Source organism: Artibeus jamaicensis, unplaced genomic scaffold (assembly GCF_021234435.1).
Source record: "Artibeus jamaicensis isolate MK-2021 breed Jamaican fruit bat unplaced genomic scaffold, CSHL_Jam_final contig_718, whole genome shotgun sequence".
Taxonomy (NCBI): Eukaryota; Metazoa; Chordata; class Mammalia; order Chiroptera; family Phyllostomidae; genus Artibeus; species Artibeus jamaicensis.
Genome location: NW_026521936.1, coordinates 3,846,143 through 3,862,686, shown reverse-complemented (window position 1 = coordinate 3,862,686; position 16,544 = coordinate 3,846,143). Strand labels below are relative to the sequence as shown.

At 50.1% G+C, this 16,544-nt stretch overlaps 1 protein-coding gene across 9 annotated transcripts in view; it reads right to left on the bottom strand.

Moving 5' to 3' along the window:
• GALNT11 (polypeptide N-acetylgalactosaminyltransferase 11) overlaps nt 1–16,533 on the bottom strand; it is a 49,422-nt gene extending 32,889 nt beyond the window's left edge. The window contains exons 1-4 of one of the 9 annotated variants that reach the window (XM_037131892.2): nt 16,311–16,532; nt 14,975–15,048; nt 8,186–8,373; nt 94–426 (exon numbers count right to left, since the gene is read on the bottom strand). In XM_037131892.2, the coding sequence (XP_036987787.2) occupies nt 94–391 (298 nt within the window). In that variant the 5' untranslated portion in view covers nt 392–426; nt 8,186–8,373; nt 14,975–15,048; nt 16,311–16,532. Of the gene's footprint in view, nt 1–93; nt 662–3,559; nt 3,712–8,185; nt 8,374–14,974; nt 15,049–16,055; nt 16,226–16,310 lie in introns of those variants that run through there. The other 8 variants (XM_037131899.2, XM_037131891.2, XM_037131897.2 and 5 more) reach the window with 8 other exon arrangements.
• Between the last annotated feature and the right edge of the window lie 11 nt (nt 16,534–16,544).

The window sequence follows — 16,544 nt, the reverse complement described above, 5'->3', positions numbered from 1 at the left end:
ACAACATTTCTAATCACCTGAGCAACATATGATGAGAAGAATAACTGAAACTTAAACTTGGACACGCTGGTGGCAGAAATCAAACACACTTACCCAGTTCAGAAGAGAACTTCATGGTGCCTCTCTCTGCGCCTTCAGCGTGACCGTTCACCCTGCCACCGATCTTGTTTGCCCGGAACTGCTCCTCCAGCTCCCGGCTGGGGCCTCGTGTGAGGCGGGGATGGAACTTCTTGGAGAATGGCCCGTGGGGCCCAGACCCCTTGATGGGCACATGCCGAAGCGGCTGAGTCACTTCACTGAAGTTGAAATAAAAAAAAAGCAGAACCGTCCAGGTCGCAGAGGTAAAAAGGCATCCATAGCAGAAGTAGCGAACTGTGGCACTTCCCATCATAGACCTAGCACAGCCGAAGGGCCATTGTCAGTTTCCTGAAAGAAAAGGACAGAACATTAGCCACCCGGGTCACCTGGGAATTGCTACCAAGCTCCGAGTCACTGTCACCCAAGGTGCCTTTCTCTGCCTTCGTCCTGGACTGCTTCCAGCTTGGAGATTTTCTTCAGACTCCAAGTTTTAAGAGGAAAATGCCAGTACATTACATGAAGGCACATCTAAGACTCCTTCCAAACATAAAGTCACAAGACTGGCTTTAACCCAAGAACCTTAAAATCTGCTTTAAAAATAAGCAGCTTAAACAAAATAGTCCTACTTTCTGATCAAAAATTAAACCTACCCTAATGCTGCTCCAGATTAAACAGTTACATGTTAAGTTTATAATTGAAAGAGTTCAAGTTCTGTTTTCCTTCTTATGGTGGCCAATAACCAATACAGCACCGCAGGTTTCCCTGAGCTTTCTGATGACACCTGGTCTCCGTGGCGACCTCACACGCTTCCCGAGGGCGCTCTGAGAAGAGACCAGTGGACCCACAGGACAGTCTCCCAGGGCATCAAGGCAGGGAAACCCCACGTAAGTCATGCGCACACAGAGGAAATGTACAAAGCGGTACTGACTCATTGCTTCTCGTTTCTACAATATGAAATAATTAAAAAAATAACGGTGCCATCTCTCCACCCCCAAATCTCAGGACAAAGCAAATCAGCATCGGTTAAGTCTCACCTGAGACATGAAGCTGTTTGGTACATTATGCCATAAGCCTCGAAGAAGAAGGTGGTGGGTAAACAGCTCAATTCCTTGTCTATCTACCAACCAAGCAGTTATTTTACTACGTGTCGATTGAAAAGCTTAAAAAGCAAACAAAACCAATGAGGACACCAAACAAAGCCCCCACCACAACCATGCTGAAGCAGCGGCGGGAAATGACTGCCACGTTGGAGCACCACCCTGACACACCAAGGTTGCGGGTTTGATCCCCAGTCATGGCACATACACGAATCAGCTAACAAACATATAAATAAGTGGAATAACAAATCTTTCTCTCTAAAATCAAGCAATAAGTTTTTTTTAATTCAACACCTGATTCTTAGGAAACTAGGAATAGAGAAATCCTTAACCTGACAAAGATATCTCCAAAAATCTTAGAGCAAAAATGATCCTCACTGGTAAAGTGATAAAATCGTTTTCTTTAGAAACAGGACCAAGACAAGGATGCCACATCAGTTCTCGTGTTGCACTGTCATAAGTACAGTATTCGAGGGCGTCCCTCCAAAATGCTGGAAGCCCTGCACGTTTGTTAGAAGTACCAACTCCCGGGGCTGGGCCGCGCGGGCCCATCCAGCGCATGCGGAGGTGAGGGGAGGGGTCGAGGGCTTTAATCGACGCCCTGATCCGTTCTGATGTGAGCAGCCGGGAGCCCACAGGATGAAGACAAGATTAAGCTCAGCCCCGACCCGTCACTCACTGGCTGTGCGACACTGGAAAATTACCAAATCCTCAGAATCTGTCCCAGTTAACAGTACTGCCTGTCTTAACTGGACACTTCCCATTAAATAAAATACCTGGGACTGTATGAGATGGCGCATGTCAAACACCAAATACCAAGGTTAACACACACAGTCTGCAGTGGACGGAGGCATCCCCCACAGACTCGGCTGGTTTCTGTTGTCTGTTCACTGTATTCCCCTCCCTTATCATTATTAGCACAGGGACAGGCACACAGAGGACGCTGAAAAACCCCTACAGGATACAAGAATACAGAAGGAACGTTAGCTCTCCCTCCTCTTCATCAGTTCCAAATCTAATGTCTCACAGGAGTGGTACGTGTGACCATCTGTTCCTTACAGTGACTGCTGCTCCGAAGGGAACCTGGCTCTACCTCTGCGACCAGGTGTCCCACTGGGCCTCTCTCCCACCGAGGACGTGTGCATCAGCTCTGGCTCTTCCCTCTGCTGGGAGCACTTCATCCCAGGTCCCGTCCCCCTGCTGTGTCCCCACACAGACACACCCGGGCAGGGCAGCAAGGCTCTCTCCGCCCACCCTGACGTGGGACTGCAGCTCGGCCACCCAGCTGCGGCCCGGCTTGTCTCCCCTGATCTGGGCAGCCTGCCGCCTCGCCCACCACACCATTCCTCACTCGTTACGTGTGCCGTTCACCGTCCGTGCCCCTGCTAGAACGTCCACTCTGTCAGAGTACAAGCTTCATCCCTCCCACTTCCTGTAGCGACCCCCAAGCTTGTAACAGAAGTGTTGCACACAGCCAACACTTCATGACACTCGCTGAAAGCCACAAGAGGCGATCACTGACCCAGTCACCGACACACTTGCACAATGCCGGGGCTCCTATGTAAGTGGGTTTCCACCCTGTCTGAGCCACTCGGTGCCTTTGAGCAAAGCCTGGAAACCCCAACGGCCTCATCCCAGCAGCAGTGGGAGAAGCGGGCAGTGCAGCAACCAAACCCATCACCAGAGAAGGTGCAAGAGCACAATGGCTCTGGCTGCCCCGTTTCACAAAGCGAGTGTCTGCGGTGAAAACAGGAGCTGGCGCTCCACCGTGTTTGCTGTCAGCACCTGGGGCAAAATGAAGCCAGTTGCCCTCAAGCCTCACGCACAAGGGCCCAGTCCGCGTGGACGCCCGCAGAGCGACACCCACGCCCGCCCTCTGCACAGCAGCAGCTGTGGGGTCCTCGCTTCCTGAGCTGTGAAATGTGTGGAACGACTGAGTCTTGATAACCCTACTGGGTGAAAACTGTTTTCCTCACACCATACTGTGGAAGTCTTGTTTTAAAAAGTTTATTGACTTTAGAGGGAGATGGGGGGAGAGGATGCCTCCCACCCACGCCTGAAGGGAGACCAGCCCACAGCCCAGACACGGGCTCTGGCACACCCAGCCCTTTGAGGCGCAGACCTCATCCCCCGAGAGGGCGCACAAGGCCCGGGCGCGTGATGAACTGCTTCGGAGAACATCTGACATTGTGAATCATTACACCAAGTTAGGGAGCCTCTTAAAAACAAGAGATTTATAAAATCTTGCCATTCCTTTTGTACTGTCAGCTCCAGCAGCCACCATAAAGCAGCAGCAAAGATGTCAGTGTTTAGTCAGGCCAACAAGCCGACACCCAGAAGATGCGGTGCGACCGGGCGCCGATCATTTTGTAACAGGTCCTTACCTGCCTAGGAAATCAAACCCTCTGAACAAAAATCAGAGGCTGAGCCCTGAGTCCACCTGTGCTGATGAGTCCCGAAGCAGCAGGCACAGAGCAGACAGTCTCGCCGCGTCACACCGTCTGCTACCTCTCCACAGGCGGTGCGACTCAGTGTCCCGGCTGCACCTGCCACGAGGACGGTGGGAGCGGACTCGTAGAAGCTGGTTAATACCACACAACAGTGAACAAAGTCCTTCAGTCAGTCATACACCTGAATAGCTAATGAAGCCAGAGCGTCAGCAGTGCAGCAGCACTGGGATCTGTTTTCCAAAAGGTCAGTGAATGAGAGGCTGACCAGCTGTGCACACAGTTTCAGCAACCCAGGCGGTGCGGCTTTATGTTTCCTTAGGTCACGGCCGGCACTTGGGGACAGGGCCCTGGCAGCTGGTGTGGAAGGACGAGGGGCGTGCGCACTGTGAGCTGCCCAGAGGACAGAGCAGGGTCAGGGCCAGGCAAAGGAGAAACGGAAGGGCGTGAGAGGCGTGGCCGAGCGATCAATGGAGTTCTGTCCCCTGAAGGGGTGACCTGGAGGACTGAGCACAGTGACTGGGAACGGCTGCCAGCCCTCAGACTATGGAGGAGTGCAGTGGGGACAGAAGAGTCCTCTCCAGACCCGCCGCCTGGAGACCCCTGGTGGACGCGGGGCCACAGCACAGGCCCACCTCAAAGCCTTGCTGCCGCCGCCATCAGCCTCTACTTGTCACACAGACGCGCACAGCGACACAGCGTTCGGGGCCCCAGGAGACCCCAGTCGGTCTAAACCCAGCATCGTTACCAGACTAGAGTGATGTGTATGTATTTCTCAGCAGCACCACGGCTGGAGCTGGAAGACTCATTTGAGATGCTTTTCACAGTCAGCTGTTACTAACGAAGAACACAGCACACACCAGTAACTAAATTTGCTCCATAAAGTACTTAAGTCGTGTGACATTTGCTGAGACAGTCCCTGTAATGTGATGATGTCGAGGCACCGTGAGCCACCCCACTGATCTTCCAGCTGCAGTCTATTCGATGCACCAAGTGATCCAGCAGTTTTCGTCTGAAAACCAGCACGCAGTCCTGACAGAAAGGCTCACACTAACAACACAGCAGGGGCCTGTGCACCAGACACCCAGGCAGGGGGCTCAGGGTCTGGATTTTAAGCTCTGCTATCATGCTAAAAAATCAGAAGTACACATGATCAGACAAGTTAAAAATTGAACACCACCTGAAATCTCACCACTATTGACGTGAGGCTGTAAATGCTCCCACTTATTTTCACTCTCTCTACCCCGGCTGTGAAACGGTATCTGCTATGGGCCCTTAGGAACAAAGGTGGAGAGGACTGAACATGTTAACGCTTTGAATCTCAGAAGTGCCATGTCCACTGCCACGTCCACTGTTGGATCCCTCTCTCAGTGACAAGGTCCTGAGAGGGGGTGTAAGACTTCAAGGAAGCAGTTTCCAACCTGGTGGACGTGGCATGGAAGGCCCTGCAATACCTATTGTGATTGTGCTTGCTTTGGGGATCATGACCCTTTTTGATTTAATCATTATGAATACCCTGGCAGTGATTCAGATAGTGTGCCTAGACCTTTCCCGGCTCAATGAACAGAATAATAATATCATACTAGAACGTCAGGGAATATAGGTACAAAGAAACAACCAGAACAATCTGAGAATTCAAGCTTAATCAATAACAGATCATTGGAAAAACACCCAAGATAAGATAGAATACTCTAGGAAATCAAGAGATAATCTCACTGCTTTCTTAGAGAGAATCAAAGTACAAAACATGTCTATAAAAGAACTCCTAGAGAAACTTAAAAGAAGTACCCTTAAAAGCCCCCTGCAACATAGGAATAGCCCCTCCTTTACCTTGAATAAGAATATATATCAACTACACAGGCAAAGAAATAACAAAAGCTAGTTAGTTATTACAAACTAAACAGTCACTAGGGAGTCAGAATTTATAGTACACAGAAAAACATTTTAAGCAAAAAAAGGGTAGATAGCTAAGTTAGACATCACAAGGGCCTTATAATAAATTTCCTATTTTCTCTACTCAATCTAGCGTATCCTTTTGCCCTATGCCAAATTCTGAGAAACTTTAATATACAATAAGATACTTCTAATTGTCTGATTAATGGCTCTCCTAGTTAAAATAATCTTTAACTAAATCTATGGGAACTTTCGTACTTTTACTGATTACCTTTGTATTGATTTTTTCTGCTTAAATGATCATGTTATACTGCAAATGTTAATCACTACCTAAAATGAAAATATAAAAACCTGCTTGTACTTGCAATAAACGGAACAGAGCTTCACTGTCCTTTGAGGCGTGTTGTCATCTGTTACCCAGCGCCGACGCCTACCCTCACCTGTGGGACCCCTTGACCCTCTGCGGCTGGACCGCGGCACAGAAGCAAATGGGGATTTTAGCATGCTAAAAGGAAGGGATATTTTAATTCTACTAATTTGTCAAAAACTTAAGAGTGAAATTTGAACAATGAACAAGTAGTCTGAAGACACTATTTGAAGATCGGGTTTTTTTCTACGAACCACTGCCTCGTTCAAAATTCCCACACCTCTTCCCCTGTGCATTGTTTTTAGGACAGGACCAGGGACGCAGTTCTGTTTAGCCAAACAGGACAGCTTTCGTTTTCCTGTAGAGCAAAATGACCTTCATAATACCTAATGTGGTTCAAAATGTCTCCCTTTAAATGTTACACATTCACCTCTCAGGGGTTTCCAGCCGTTTTCTCGTCAGTACACTCTCTAAGTTGCCCAGCAGCAAACATTTGTTAGCTTTCTCCCCACGAGAGACATGCTCAGGTCTCGGCTACGCCGCACTCGCCGAGCACAAGCAGTGACCCGCAGCAGCGCCCTCCCGAATGTCCGTGAAATTACCAGGTGATGACAGCACAGGAACGCACCTTCTCCCTCCTCATTCCCCGCCCACCCGCCAGACTAGAAGCAAACCCTGGCACCAGTGCGCGGCATGGCTGCAAGTGCAAGATCATGGATGGAGGAGACACTCGGGCGAATTCCAGACATCACACGCTCCCTGAAACCAACCCTCTGACAGCCCCAGAGGTTTCTGAGCCCCTCGGAGAAAATCCACAGAGAACGTAAAAACAGACAGTGTCTCTACTTGTACCTTGAATGCATGGGAAGACCACATGGTGAGGTTGATGGGAGAAAAGCAAAATTAATCAATTGAACACTAAAAATGAAACCGAAAGGGCAGACGCCATGACAAAGCAGCCATGGCCCCCGAGTCCGCTCAGGGAAACGCCCTCTGGGCATCGGTGCCCGCCTCGGTCCCGGTGCGTCAGCCCGCAACGTGCCAGCATGGGGGGTCACGAAACGGACTGCAGTCAGAAGCCAAGCAGGTGAATGAGGAAGGCCAGGGGGAATGGGCCTTGCCCCTGACCTAAACAAACTCAGGTCCCCGCAGCTCTGCTGCTCTGCCAGCCTCCAGGCCGCACCCCCAACAGACACACAAGACGCCCGGGAGCCTAGTACACCACCCCCTCCACACCAAACCTGGAGAACAATGGTCTCCTGTTCTCCTCCTCTTCCTCATAAAGAGGGGACCGAACCCAAAGGACATCCGGAGGGTGACCACCTCCAGAAAGCACCACCGCACCTCCCCTGCCGTCCGAGCCCCGCCCTGCTTCCTCCCACCCTCACGGAATCTTCCCTGCGTGCCCTCCTTAATTCCAAATGCACAAAAGAAGCTGCAAACTCATTTTTTTAAATTTTATTTACTTTTAGAGACAGGAGGGAGGGAGAGAAACATCAATGTGAGAAAGAAACATCGACTGGCTGCCTCTTGTATATGGCCAGACAGGGCACCAAACCCGCAACCCAGGCATGTGCCCCGACCTGGAATCGAACCAGGGACCTTTCGCTTTGTGGAACGATGCCCAACCCACTGAACCATGATGGTCAGGGCTGCAGAGTGTTTTTACAAAAATCTATCTGAGCCAAACTGACGACTTATGCTGCAGAGCAAGACCTCAAATGCCCCCAAGATGACAACTGAGCAGTTTCTCTGGGGGAACAAGGAACATTCCAGGAGGGTGGGAGACAGCAAAGCACGCGGGGACAGGGCGCCAGGAGAGGCAAGACTGTGTGTTGTTTGGAGAGTGGGTGAGCACGAGAAGGATGGCTGTGTCAACCTGGACACACAGCGGCACCAGTCAGGGCTTGAGGCAGAGCTAAACCCTTCACCTAGCCCCTCACATTCCTGGGTCGTGAACCCCCCCATGACCTGCCCAGGTAGAAAGGGATGCCCAGATCACCCCATGAGGTGCTTTCCACAGAACCTGTTTTTCCATCCACACCTCACCAGGTGCGCATAAATGTCCAACTGCTACATTTTATACCTGAGAGTAATGTAATAATGTACATCAACTACCACTGAAAGATAAATTTTTTAAATTAAAAAATGGTGGGTGACTTCTGTTTAGCAGCCCACTCCCAACCTTAGAACAAGAGGAGCTGGACAGATAAAAATCAGTGGCATTTCCGGACCAGTCGGAGAACTCGGGTACAGGGCAAGCTGCCACCCCAACCTGGAGATGCTCAGCGGCGTCTGCTCACCTGGGGCAAAGGCCTCTGGAGCAGGGAACTGGTGCGAGAGGCTCGGTGCGAACTGGGGTGGGAGTGAGACACCCCAGGGTGCAGTCGTGGGGGGTGGGCGCTCTTCTGTGGGCTTTACCTCCAGGAACCCCACAAGGTCCTCAAGGTGAAGGTGAAGGTGAAGATCCCGGAAAGGCCCTCTGGCGAATCTGGCAGGGAGGGAAAGAGTAATCAGTGTGAAACACACCAAGAGCCTCCTGTATAAAAATGGCTGGGACAAGACGCCCCTCCCACTCCAGCCCTGTCCAGCCCTCCAGTCAAACAGAAGAAATGAGAGATAATCAGCAGAGGTCAAGGCCTGGAGGAGACAGGGAACTCTGCAGCAAGAGCAGGGACTGGGCCGAGAGGGGAAAGGAAGCCACGCCACTTGTGGAGGACACAGGCCAGACTTCCTGGGACCACCACAGGGGTCTCACCAGCCCTCTTGCTCTGCCACCAGAGCGGCAGCTGAAGACGCCTTCTGCTCTAGCCCACGCTCACCAGTGCAGACCACCTTCTGGGCCACAAAACACAGTTTACCAGACATGAGAATGCAGGATCAATGAAATGAAACTAGAAACCCATAAAACAAGACAAAAAAAAACCAAAACCCTCAGATATCTGGAAATTTAAATAGTATCAAGAGAACTTTAAAATTACTTTGAGCTAAAAATGCAACATGGAAATTTGCGGGATGCAGCAACAGCAGAACTTAGAGGGAAATTTAGCGTTTAAGTGATTATGTTAGAAAAGAAGAAAGGTGTGAAATCAATAACCTAAGCTTCCACCTCAGAACCAGAGAAAGAGGAGCAATTTAGGAGAGGTGAGGACTTCCGCCAAGATGGAGGCATAGGTGGAGACGCCGTGCTTCTTCACACAACCAAATTTAGAGACAACTAAATATCAGCAACAGAAAACAGCCACAACACAGAAAACTGAACTTTTTGGAAGTCTGATAACAACAAATTCTTCAGCCTGACCGGTAAGAGGGGCGAAACCAGCAGCTGGCAGAGCGGGGTAGCACAGGAAAACTCGGTCAGATGGTCTCAGGTGCGTGGAATCCAGGCACAGGGTTGGACCTGGTGGGCAACTCAGCAAGCAATTGCGGGGAAACAGCAAGGGAGCAGGGTTGTGGACTGACTGTGGTCGCGCATTAATGTGTGGATAGACAAGCGAGGGAGAGGGAGTGGGTGACTGGACGAGAGCCAGCAGCCCCAGCGGCAAGCAGCGGTGGAGGGCACCGCCATTCGCCCGCTCTAACCCCGCCTCCACATACAGCGTCATAATCCAGCGACCTAAGTGGCCCTGCCCCGGTGAACAACCTAAGGCTCTGCTCTTCACCCAGTGGTGAGAAACAGCAGAGGGGGCCGCCATTTCCCCTCTCTGACCCCGCCTCCACATACAGCATCACAACCCAGCGACCTGGGAGTCCAAGGCTCCGCTCCCCAACCTTAACGGGCGTGAACAGACCAAAAATGGCTCAAGAAGATCTCAAAGCCCCAGAGCCTAGAAATCTAAGCCATGAAGAAATAGCAAAACTCTCAGATGCAGAGTTTAAAACACTGGTGATCAGGATGCTCACAGATCTGGTTGATTATAGCCACAAATTAGACAAACATATGAAGGCGAAACTAATTGAAATAAATGGAATTGCACAGGAAACCAACAGCGATGAAAAGGAAACTGGGACTCAAATCAATGGAGTGGACCAGAAGAAAGCAAATAATGGCCAAACAGAAAAAGATGAAGCAAGAATTCAAAAAAATGAGGAGAGTCTTAGGAACCTCCAGGACATCTTTAAACGCTCCAACATCCATCCGAATTATAGGGGTACCAGCAGGGGGAAAGGCACAGCCACCAGTGGAAAACTTATTTGAACAAATAATAAAGGAGAATTTCCCCAATCTGGCAAAGGAAATAGACTTCCAGGAAATCCAGGAAGCTCAGAGAGTCCCAAAGAAGTTGGACCCAAGAAGAAACACACCAAGGCACATCATTATGACATTAGCCAAGATTAAAATGAAGGAGAGAATCCTAGAAGCAGCAAGAGCTAAGGGGACAGTCACCTACAAAGGATTCCCCATCAGACTGTCAGTGGATTTCTCAAAAGAGACCTTACAGGCTAGAAGGGGCTGGAAAGACGTATTCCAAGTCATGAAATCCAAAGACCTACAACCAAGATTGCTCTATCCAGCAAAACTTTCATTTAGAATGGGAGGACAGATAACGTGCTTCTCAGATAAGATCAAATTCAAGGAGTTCATCATCACCAAGCCCTTATTATATGAAATGTTAAAGGGACTTATCTAAGAAAAAGAAGTTAAAAAAACATGAACAGTGAAAGGACAGCAAACTCACAGTTATTAACAACCACACCTAAAACAAAAGCAAACTAAAAGGACAGCTAGATCAGGAGTGGAAACATAGAAATGAAGATCTCAAGGAGGGTTAGCAACAGGGGAGTGGGAGGAGGAGAAGGGGGGAGAAGGTACAAAAAAATAAGTAGCATAGACAGTAGATAGAAAATAGATGGGGGGGCAAGAATAGTATGGGAAATATAGAATCTAAAGAACTTGAGACACATGGTCATAAACTAAAGGGGGGGTAGTGGTGGGGACGGGGGGTAGGGTGGAGGGGAATGAAGGGGGGAATAGAACGACTGTAACAGCATAATCAATAAAAAAATAAATTTAAAAAAAAAAGAAGAGCAATTGAAGTCTAAGGGGACCGTAAGAAAATAAATAAAAATTAGAACAGAAACCAACCACAATGAAAACAGAAAAAAAACGTAAGAAAAGAAAAATCAATGAAACCAAAAGCTGGTTCTTCAAAAAGACCAATAAAACTGACGAACCTCTAGGCAGGCTACCCATTCATCACCCTCAAAAAGGGCGGAGAAGACCCAAATCACCTGTATCAGAAACGGAGGATGGAACATCACCACTGTTGCTGTGGACGTTAAAAGGATAAGAGAGAAATACTACAAACAGAACCCGAGATGAAATGGACCGATTCCTTGAAACTACCAAAATTCCCACGCAAAGACCCATACACAAATGTTTACAGCAACTGTCCTCAAATGGCCACGATCCAGAAGCAATGAGATGTTCCTCAGAAGGTGAGTGGATGGACAAAATGTGACACAACCACACAATCACACACTATTTTGCAAAACGGAGAAGGGGGAGAGGAAGGAAGGACACGTGAGTGGGAGGAAGAAGTGGGGGAGGAGGAGGGAGAGGCGAGGGGGAGGGAGGGGTCAAGCTACACAAAACAAGGAAGAATCTGAGGTGCATTTTACTAAGAGGTCGGCTTGAAAAGGCGCCTGCTGTACGGTCCCCGTTACACGACATCTGTGTCCTGGAAGAGTGAGCATACAAAGACGATAAACAGATCGGTGGGTGCCAGGGGCTCAAAGGCTGGGGAGGGTGAGGTTGAACAGGCAAAGCACAGATTTGGGAGGGGAGGGCAGTGAAACTGTCCGGTGTGACCTTAAAGAGGCAGACACACAACACTGCTTCTGTGGAGCCCATAAACTTAAACTAACAAAGAGTGAGATGTGTATGCATGTATGTATCTCACCTAACAAATGCCCTCTGACCATGACCCTTACCTTAAGGTGCCGGGTGCCATATGGACAGGGTGGGGCAAAACGAGCTTTTTCACAGTTGCTCGTGTGGAAAAGTAATGCGCAACCAACAAACACTGACGCAGGAGTAAACTCTGCTTCCTGCGCTCACAGCCGCAAACCTACTCTAGCCCTACCCTGTGCATTGGTTTCCAGGATCAGAATGAGCTTACAGGGTTGAGTCCTCCACTGTTTTTAACCCTCACCCGAGGATATGTTGGGGGATTTAACTGACTTTGGTGGAGGAGAGAAAGGAAGAGAGAGAGAGGGGAACATCAGTGTGAGGAACATCAATCAGTCGCCTCCCATACACGCCCCGTGTGGGGATCGAACTCACAACCCAGGTATGTGCCCTGACCAGGGACTGAACCTGCAACCTTCTGGTGTACGGAACAACGCTCGAACCCCTGAGCCACCTGGCCAGCAGTCCTCCAATAATTCCTGTGCGTGGAATGAAAGGACACAGATTTCTGTGGGTTTAGTATTATTTGTGCATGATAACTACTTTCTCCTCACTTCTGCTTCTTCATTAAGTAATACAAGTTTCACTGAAGGCTACCTTAAGTGGAGTCTAGCCAACAGTGCTCACACGGAAACGCACGGTGAAGGGTGTATGTGGACGCAGGGCACACCGTCAGAAGGGTGGATTGGGCCAGTGGAGGTAGGCTCCGAGAGTCAAGTGCATGCTCCAGATTTGACCTGGGTGGTTCTCGGTCAGGGGCTGGGGTACTGGGCAACCCCTACTGTCTCCTGGCAATGTCTGGAAATGTTTGTGCTTGTCACAACAGGGGATACTACCAGCATCTGGTGGGCAGAGGGCAGGAGCGCTGCTGAACACCCTAGGGAGCAAGGGCTGGCCCCCAGCAACAGGGAGGTAGGTATCTGGCCCAAAATACCGCCAGTGCACAGTCTGAGAAGCATGTCCCATCCAGCTGTGCAAGGGCTGGGAATCTACATACCACGTTTTTCAAACTTGGATAAATCTTGGAAATCGCACAGAAAAGTCTTCAGTCTCAATTAGGAAAGACATGCAAGTAAAAATGAGATGCTACTTTCTAACAATCGAATTAGCAATATTTTAAATGCTCATTGAAGTACAAGTATTGATCGTTGAGTGATGCATTTATCACTGATGAAATTATAAAGTGTAGGTCATTTTTACATTTGACCGTGACACAGAAGCCTTAGAAACCTGTATACCCTGGTCACCTTCTCTAAATCAGAGAACAAATATCCTACAAAAATGACAAATAAGGTGAAAACCTCAGGCATATCCTAAAGCAAACTCGAGAAAGTAGTAAAGACAGGAACAAACTATATAGAAACAAGTATGGAGGAGAAATTAATTTTGTATGAAACACTTAAATAAAATTTCTTATAGAAATTGAGATGTAAGTTTGACTTTAAAGACCAAAATGTCAATGGCCTAGTACTGGAATATTTTCAGCAGAAAGCTTGAGTCTCGGGAAACTGCACGAGTGTTTATTTTCACTTTTCCACAATGACTAGCATGCGGAGCAGCTGTACTAATGCACGCCAGCTGAGGCGGCCAGAGGAAGGTGATTAATTCTGAAGGACAGGCTAGGGCTCTGAGCCCCCGGAGATTAACCTGTTCTGCATGCAACGGAACGTCTGTGAGCCAATTCTAGAGGCGGGGTGTAAAACCGTTTGGAGTAGAGGGGGAAAAACTACAACCGTGGAGCCCAGAAATAAGCGTTCCAATAATGGCTTCACCTGGAGCTGTGGAAGTCAAAGGAGAGGAGAACCAGAGGCAGAACCCTCTGCGCCAACCACCTAGACCGAACTGGGACCCTCAGGGAGAACGGAAGGGTAAAACCTCCACCAGCCTTCATCTTAATGACAGGGAGCATGGGGGAACAGCCCTGGGAGGATGCAGGGCTGAGCTTTTTGTCGGACAGGCTGCCTTCGAGAGCACCCTGACATGGAGGCGATCATAAGCGGAAATTCAAACCTAAGCCTCAGAGGGAAGTTAAAAGAAAACATCAAAATTATGGTCTAAGTGGCGTGGACGTAGCTGCAGGGGGGCTTAAGGAATGAGGAGCGTCGAATACACCAGGGAACAAGCACTGTGCCTCTGGTGTGAAGGCAGAGCCTGGGAAGGACCTGAGAAACACCGCGTCAGAGACCCTCAAGAGGGCGTTCTGTCCAGTGACAGCAGGGCCCCAGAGACTTGTGTCAACCATGGGGGTTCAGGCAGGGGCCATGAGACTTAGCAGTAAGTAAGGCATGAGGGTCTGTAAGAGAGCGGTCCTAAAATGTGAAGAGTCTGGTAGTTCCTGGAGTTAAACATAAATTTACCACAGGACCCCGCAATTCCTACCCGAAAGAACAGAGACTCCAACCTACACGCAACCACAAACTCACAGCAGCATTATGTTTAGTAGCCAAAAGGAGGGAACAGCCCACTCCCACCAGCGGATGAATGGGTGAACAAACCCTGACCGACGGTGCAGCCACACCGCGGGGGAGGTCACATATGTGCCATACATGAGCAGGCCTTGAATGTTACGTAAATAAGCCAGGAAGTGGGCACAAGCCCACTTCCGCCAGGTCTCCAGAACAGGCCAGTTCACAGACAGACAGGGGTAGGAGATGGGTGGTGACTGCCCAGTGCCTACGGTCTGTTTGGGGTGATGGAGAACTTGGAAGGAGGCAGTGGTGATGGTGACACGACACTGCAAGTGTCCTTAACATGTCTGCAGTGTGTGCTTACAGTGGTCAGGATGGTTAACTTTATATCCTTGCCGGGTGGCTCAACTGGTTGCAGCGACACCCCGTAAACCTAAAGGTTGCCCATCTGACCCCCGGTCAGGGCACTTGCCCCAGGTCAGGATGTGTACGGGAGGCAACCCATCCCTGTTTCTCTCCCTCCTCCCTTTCCCCTCTCTCTGAAATCAGTAAACATGTCCTACGGTGGGAGTAAAAAAAAAACAGAAAAAAATCGTATCACACAGTCACACCTCAGTACTTGGCCTTGGAACTCGTTAAACCCTGTACTCGTCGCATCCTGATGAGGAGAAAAGTCTCAGCACTGTGTGCTTGCTGGAGAACTCGTGGCACTTGCCAGAACTTGTACGAGTCAGACACCACCCTGCCAGAGCAGATGCTTCAGCCCTCCTCACCTGTTGGGTACTTGTCAGGTTTCAGCACTCATCACGAGTTCCAGAACAAATTAAGGATGATTACCGAGGTCCTACTGTGTTTTACCACAATTAAAAAAAAAAAAAAAAAAGAACCCCAGTTACAAGGAAACCCACAGAAACTGGCAACACAAGTTGACAGTAGACCATATTGAGGGCAGGTTGTCTGCTCTTGATGTCTCTGAAGGCTGAGGAACAGGTCTCAACACACCGTATTTCTACATAAAAGGAAAGAACTGAGCGAAGGAAAAGAGCCTGGTCTGCCCTGGCTGGTGTGGTTCAGTGAATTGAGCGCCAGCCTGCAAACCAGAGGGTCCCCAGTTCCATTCCCAGCCAGGCAGGGCACATTCATGAGTTACAGGCCAGGTCCCCAGTTGGAGAGGGGCATGAGAGGCAACCCTCTCTTTCTCTTTTCCTCTAAAAATAAATAAATCTTTAAAAAAATAAAAGCATGGTCCAAAACTGTGATTTGGGGGAGAAGAGCAGCAGCACAGTATTTTTTGTGGCTGCACCGGAGCATGAAAGCCCACGTAAAGTTACAACTTCATTTTATGTGGAAAGCCAACCAAAAGGAATGTGGGGCCAGATCGTCGATTACAGGGACGACGCTGTCCCGTCAGGTGCGCATGAACATCCTCAAAAAGGTGAGGTCTATCGGAATTTGTATATATTTATACTTGTGTATATTCATCTGGACGGCACATCAATTCTAAGAATGCGGTAAATTGTGCAAGACCAATAACCCAATTTCTTCAACTTGTATATTGCAAAAGAAACGGAGAGGAAAAGGCTCATCAGTGGCCCGGGTTAAAATACTGATTGGCACAAAGCAGCCATAAGAAAAAAAAAATTTTTTTTTTTTGGTGAGACTTGGTGGGCAATCTTTGGTGAGATTAGCGGGCACCTGGGGCTGGGTCCGGGAGGGGGCGCGCTATTCGATCCTCTCTGGGTTTTGTTTCGAATTTCCCGCAACCCTCCTGGACACTGGGCAGGGGAGCCGCAACGGGGGCACCGGCGAATGGCCCCCGGACCCGCGTCCACTACCGCGGCGACCCGCACCCACCTCAGCCGAGCGTGAGCCCCACCGGAAATCACTCGGGGCGGGCGCCGAGGTCTCCAGCGTCTCCTCGGTCCAAGCCCGCGCCTAAAGAACCGCGTTCCGGGTGCTGAACATCAGGCCCGACCGTCAGACACTGCGGGGGCCCGGGCGCATTCCACAGCACTCGGGCCCCAGTGTCCCCGCCGCAAGCCCGAGGCGCTGAGGGGGGACGGTGGCCGCGCGGGGCCATACACCTCAGCCTGGCTGCGCACTACTCACCCCCACGCCGGCAACACAGGATCCCGACCTTCTGGGACTCGGGCTGTGGCATTTTCTCTCCCGCCACAGCCCAGGTCCGCGCCGCACTACTCGCAGCGGGCGGAGCTGGCTGAGAGGAAACGCGGCGCCGGGAGTGGAGGCGGTAGCGGGCTGGCGCAGGCCCGGGGGGCGCTCCCCAGCTGCCCGCGCCGTAGCCGACGCCGGAGCGTGAGCGCCCGCCGTAGCGGAAGCCGG